The 6,175-nt window shown below is 36.0% G+C and overlaps 1 protein-coding gene across 1 annotated transcript; it reads right to left on the bottom strand.

The window, feature by feature from the left end:
* Window positions 1–2,151: 2,151 nt before the first annotated feature.
* On the bottom strand, window positions 2,152–3,564 carry BDR25DRAFT_373449 (uncharacterized protein; the record flags this gene model as incomplete). The annotated part of the gene is made up of 4 exons (XM_033697285.1): window positions 3,306–3,564; window positions 2,957–3,197; window positions 2,860–2,910; window positions 2,152–2,829 (listed from the first exon to the last, which is right to left on the bottom strand). Exons 1-4 carry the CDS (start codon window positions 3,422–3,424, stop codon window positions 2,152–2,154), a joined length of 1,089 nt encoding a protein of 362 aa, XP_033545208.1. The 5' UTR covers window positions 3,425–3,564.
* Between the last annotated feature and the right edge of the window lie 2,611 nt (window positions 3,565–6,175).

Here is a 6,175-nt window from a genome sequence, read left to right as displayed (position 1 = left end):
AGTTATTTTACTTCTTTAAAAAAAAGTGTATAAGCGCTAAGCTAAAAACCTTATATGTAACTAAATTACTTATATTATAAAAATAAAGTTTCTACTATGCTTTAAAGTAGCTTATAATGCTATAATTACTTTTAGTAATATTTAAGAAAGGTTTTAAAGCACTAGATTAGTTCCTTTTAGCCTATAATAAGTTATAATAAGGCTTAATATAAAGTTACGCACTTTATTACTACTACTACTTATATATAATAAGCCCTAGCAGTTGTAAACTCTAAGTAATATTTTAAAACTTAAGTTATAATTAATGCTTATAAAAATAAAAATTTAAAAGTATATAAATAGTTTACTAACTTTTATAGTTAAGGCGTTTAAAAAGGTTTTAAAAGAGGTAGTAATAATTATGCATAAGCTAGTGTTAGTGTAATAAGAAATTACTAAGCTTTAAGTAGCTAATAAAGCTACTATATACTATAAATTACATAAAAAAAAGTAAATTAAAGCAGAAAAAACTTTAATAATTTAAAAAGGCTTATGCTTAACAGCTTTAAAGAAGTTTAAAGCGCGTAGTAATAGAAAAAAAGTAAAAAAGTAGGTGTAAGCTAAAGTAAGTAAGCTATTCTAAAGGCGCTACAGATAGTGTAATTAAACTAGGCATAACATGCAAACATGTAAGTAAGAAGTAGAAGTAGTATCTAAATAATATTCTAGGCTATACTGTACTATATAGTGCTAGAGCGGGTTGTTATAGGCTATAATAGAGTTTGTTAGGGTGTAGTCTTAGCAAAAGTAAGCAACTTAGGTGTGTAAGCAACTCGCCTGTAAAGTACGTTATACTACTATTCTTATAGTATAGAAAATTAAAAAATAGTTTTGATAATAAAAATAGTTTTAGTAATAAAGCTACTAATAAAGATTAAAAGTATATTAGTAAGATTAACTATCTAAAAAGTAATTACTTATAAACTTTAATAAATATATAGATAATATCATATTTCTAAAGACTAAAGAAGCTAAGATAAATAAGTAAAATAATAGTTTCTAGAGTATAAGCTTTTATAAGAAGTTATAGCCTAAGCTTTAGCTTAATTACGCTATAGTAGTGTGCTCTAAGTATAACCTAGCTCTTTCTACCTAAGGAGATAAAAAAGATAAATATAAGGTTAAGTAAGTTCTAAAGGCCTATATCTTTAAAAAAAAGTTTAAATACTATGTAAAATAAGTTAGCTATAACAAGGATCTAAAGTAGTATAACATAGTAAACTTTAAGAATAGCCTACACAAGCTCTATAACTTCTATAGAGCTAATCTAACCTAACCTAGACCTCTACAAAGGCTAGATTACTAGATGCAATGCTAGAAGAAGGATAGGGATGCTAACAACTATCTAGATAACAATAAGCTAATAAATAAATTAGTTAGATAGCATAGAAAACTTTACTAAAAAAAAGAATTAGAAGTTGTAAGTTAGTAAAATGTTTTACTTAAATTAAAATAATAAGGCTTAGGTAGAAAGTTTTTACAGATTTAAATTGTCTTAGCGTAAGTTAACGTTACGCGCAGGGAGCGTGGAAATCACGTTAGAGCCTTAGTATTGTTGCTAGTTAATACATAGATACTAGTTTAAGCTATAAGGTCTTAGCTAGGCTTATTGCTAGCTTTAACCTAGACTTCCTAGGTTGTGCAGATGTGCTTAGACCAATGTTGGATGAATAGAGGACGGGGTAATGGTGTTGTTGCGTTATCCACTAAGACAGCATTCTCCTCCACATCGCCCTCATCTAACATATGTTGTTTTCACTACGCTAAGCTTGCCTAGTTGGGGGCCATTGCCTATGTTGTCCTTCCGCCACACTAAGCGACGGTTCATATTCGTAGGCCGGAGAGGTTGACGTCGCTTGGGTTGTGATGCCTGTTAGTAAGGCTGTGGGCGCGTTTTTAGGACGGGGCGAGGTAAGCGGGTCGGCGAGCCATTTGCGGATGACGGCGGAGCTGAACGTTAGGGGATTGCGGGTACTAGATGCTTCCAGGATCGCAGCTAGGCAAGGTGCTAGGCATGCGGAGCGAGAGTAGAGGGACGGGTGAGGACTTGATTGTTTGTTTGCGATGTTGCGTCTGTGTCTAAAGATGCTGATTGGCGGATCCAGCCGCCGCCTAGGTAGCTACGATTCGGAGCGGCTTAAACAAGTCAGTTTTCGACCCTAATAGCAAAGAGACCCTCTGCCTCCAGAGCTTCTTGTTCCGAAGCGCGACCAGACCTTGCTCGTTAGAGCTCAAACCGTCCGTTGATGCTTGCAATGTTTTGTCCTTGATGTCGACCTTGGTAGGGTCTTTGGAATCGACTGTGATATTCCAAGAGAACGAGCCTGTGTCGATCCCAAAAAGCTTTCCTGCATAGTAACAGAGCTGTTTCCACTTCACGTCGTTGAAAGAGATATTGTCGACGAGGTCATTGCCTTTGAAGACTTTCAATCTGCCGTCCGGCCCTGCCACGAAAAGACTGAACGTAGGTACCGCATCAGCAGTCGTGCCGGCTGCATGAGTTGCCACTGTGACTAGATTATCTGCAGGTAGGCATTTGTCACCGACCTTCTTCCAACCGTCAAGGAACAGTTTGGGCCAATTGTTTTTGGCATCGGCCCGTTTCGTGTCTGTCATGGGCCGCGGTTCCTTCTTCCACAGACTCCTTCCAACACTGAGATAGAATGACCCATTGTAAGGAAACATGTGGACCGCACCCTTGGTCGTGTCAGCTTCTGCAGGTAAGTTGTCGAAGTGAGCCCAGCTCTCTGTGACGGTGCCAGCACCAGTGCCCGTGGAAGTCTTGTTGAGCTATCGGATTGCTCGACCAGCTAGACCGACAATAGGTGACGTATTGAGCGTTGCGTTGTATTTGTCCAAGTTGGGCTGAGTCTTTGGACAGTCAGTATTCCTCGGGCAAAGTTAGAAGGTATACTACCAAGAGCTCATCGAAATTGACGAGAATGGGCGTCGCAGCCGCCACCATGGTCTTCATGGTCAACGCCGCTCCCTTGCCCTTCTCGCCCTTGAGGAAATCGGTGACCTCCTTGATAGCATCCTGTTGCTCTTTCGTCTTACCGATTGGTTTACTGGCTGGCGGCGCAGCGAAGCCCGATGGATCTGACTGCTCACCAAGTGATAAGGCATTCGCGTCGAAGGCTGCTTTCTCCGTGGCAGCCCTGTTGCTTTGCAGTAAGTTCACGGAGGTCAATACTGTTCATGACCTGTTCTTTGTTAGCATGCAATACTGCATGAACTTGACATGAGAAGAGCCTGCCTTGTTGTACATCTTGGTGTTGTACGCAATAGTGTCGGCATCATCAGTAGTGTCCTCCCGCCGGACCTCCGTCACCACCTCGTTGGTGACGATGTCGAGGAATGGGAGTACTTGGGACGGGGAAAACATCTTGACTCGTAGATTTGATGGAAACGTCTATCAAAGTGGAAGGCATACACCCTGGAGTGCCCTGACGATCTCGACTTAACGTCCTGTCGGATGGACTTATATGCTTGGTTTCCTGGGCACAAGATACAATTCGAGCTGCGAAGCATTGGCAAAGGCTCTTTCAGCAGCGACATTTAGAAAGCGTTGCACAGGCGGCAAGCCGGTCGTCTATCCTGAGTCAATAGTCGGACCTGAATTTCAGCTGAAGTGGAGTATTGGCAGCCTAGAACTTGCGCGGCTCGATGCAATTATCTGCAGGCATGCACTTCAATGCACACGCAAGAATCTATGGGACGCGAAGGACCCTCGATTCAGCCCGGGAGAAATGATCGAGGACCAAATCAGCGACCCGCGTACTCCAAGATTCGGAGAGCTAATCCCAGGCATTGGCACTGTGACCCGAAGAGTGACAAGCCAGTAGTGTATCTCAAGCATTCTTGTTCGTACGGAGTACGCGGTGACATGGATAGTAACTGTAGACCATGCGACCCTTTCAGGGCAGCGATCGCGATCCAAGAGTGTAGAACGTTCTGGGCACTGTGATGATTGTTGCAGCATGCGTTCGCGAGGTCCACCGTGGATTAAATGGCGTGGCAGGAGTGAGCTGAAAAGGCTCAAAGCTGAAGGATAATTAGCGTGTGCAAAATGTCGTAAAACCTTGGCACAGAAAAATCTATCTGGTGCAAAAATCAGTGGAATTCCTTAGCAACACAACAATTTTCCCTGCACGCGTATAAACTTATACATAAACTGTAAATTTACTTATTTTATGTAAGAATTACATAATAACTATTTAATAATTATTAGTATAACTTAAGGTGATATAAATACATGTATAAAAGCTATACTAACACGTTTTTAGTGTTATAGTTTATTAATATGCTTATAAAGAGGCTAAAAAGAGCGCGTATACTCTCTATAACTGCAGCAGAGGCTGCAGCTATTACAGCACATAAGAAAGCAGTAAAGCTATGTTAAAAAGCTATAAAAGAATAAGTAAAAGCTATAAAGTGTACTAAAAAGTAGATAACATGCTTATAGTGTAATTAACTATAGTTTATAAAGCCTTTAATAGCTAACATAGGCCTAGAAGCTGCTTAGGTAAGCCTTGCTTAAGTTACTACGCCTATTACTATATAAATAAAGTGTAACGTTATACTATTATTACTACTACTAATACTTAAAACATAGCCTAAGGCTGTAACTATTAATTTATTTACTTAGTTGAATTTACTAATAGTAGGCAATGTTATACTTATAGTAGCTACTTTTATTTACTCTTCTAACTTATTATTACTATTAAATATACTAAAGTATAATTATAAAGTTAAATATAAGCTAATTATTAATAAAAAACAGCGCTATTTACTATACACTAAAGTAGTATAATTACTTTATATAGTAGCTAGAGAACGTAGAGAATGTTATAAATAAGCTACTAGCTATGCTAAAATCTTAACCTAAAAACTATAAGTATAAAATTATTTAGAAAATAAATAACTTTTAAGTAAGCTTAAAAGTGTAAAAAGTAATACACTTACTAGTAAATTTTAGTGTAGCTAAAAAAAAACATTTTTTAAGTAATTTAGCTATTAAATTAGTAAAAATCTACTTTTTTAAGTAGTAAAAGTAAATATTAAAGTTACTATTAAAGCGCTTACTTTATAAAAAGCCTTTAAGTATAATTAGTACATTAATAAGCTTTTATTTAATATACTTAACTTATTAACACTATAACTTAAAAAAACCTAAGGTGTACTTAGCAACTACTTAATAAAGCAAAAGCAGTATAGCATTTATAAGATATAAGTACATAAAAGAACTAAAAGAAAAGGCTCTACTATTACTAGTGTTATAGTAATAGTAAGTATCTAAATATTAAGTGCTAGTGCTAAGTTACTACTAGATTTAAGCACTATAAAGTTTTACTTATAAATATAAAATCTTAGGTTAACATAATTTTTATAAGTATAGTAAAGCTTATTATAGTTATCTTTAATTTAGCTTATTAATTACTAAAAAAGCTTTACTAGTAGTAGTAACTAGCTAAAGCTAAAAGGTAAGTGGAAAAGTAAAAAGCGCTATAGTTCTACTACTAGTAAGAGTAACTTTAAGTGTAATTTTTAGCACACTTTAAAAAAGCATAAGTGTTAGTAGGCTAGGTAAAAAGTAAAGAATAATGCCTAGTAGTAAAAGAAGTAGTGTAAGATAGTTTAACTTTAGTGTAAAAATATAAGGTTATAGCTAAACTTTTCTAAATTTAGCTAGCCTAGCCTGCTAATAGGCTATCTATATAGCCCTACTGCTACTAGTTACTTTTACCCTACTTATTCTTTTTATTTATAGCAGCTTTACTTACTTTTACTACTATTACTACTACTACTAATTACTTAGCGTTTTATTACACCTGCAATAGCGCTTTTTACCTATATGCTAAGCTTAAGCCCTATAAGCAATAAAAAAATAAATGTAATTATAAAAAGTATAAGTGTAAAATGTAGTAATCTTAGAGTAGTAAACTATTAAAAATTTATAAAAATTATTAAACTCTAGTAAAGATTTTTATAAAGTAGTAGTTAGTAAGCGCTTCTAGTAAAAAAAAATTAAAGTAGTTAAGTACTACTACTACTACTACTACTACTACTACTACTACTACTACTACTACTACTACTACTACTACTACTACTACTACTACTACTACTACTACTACTA

This window comes from Lindgomyces ingoldianus (genome assembly GCF_010093535.1).
Source record: "Lindgomyces ingoldianus strain ATCC 200398 unplaced genomic scaffold BDR25scaffold_25, whole genome shotgun sequence".
NCBI classification, from domain to species: Eukaryota; Fungi; Ascomycota; class Dothideomycetes; order Pleosporales; family Lindgomycetaceae; genus Lindgomyces; species Lindgomyces ingoldianus.
Note: the sequence above shows the minus strand (reverse complement) of the source record. Positions and strands in the feature narration are given on the sequence as shown.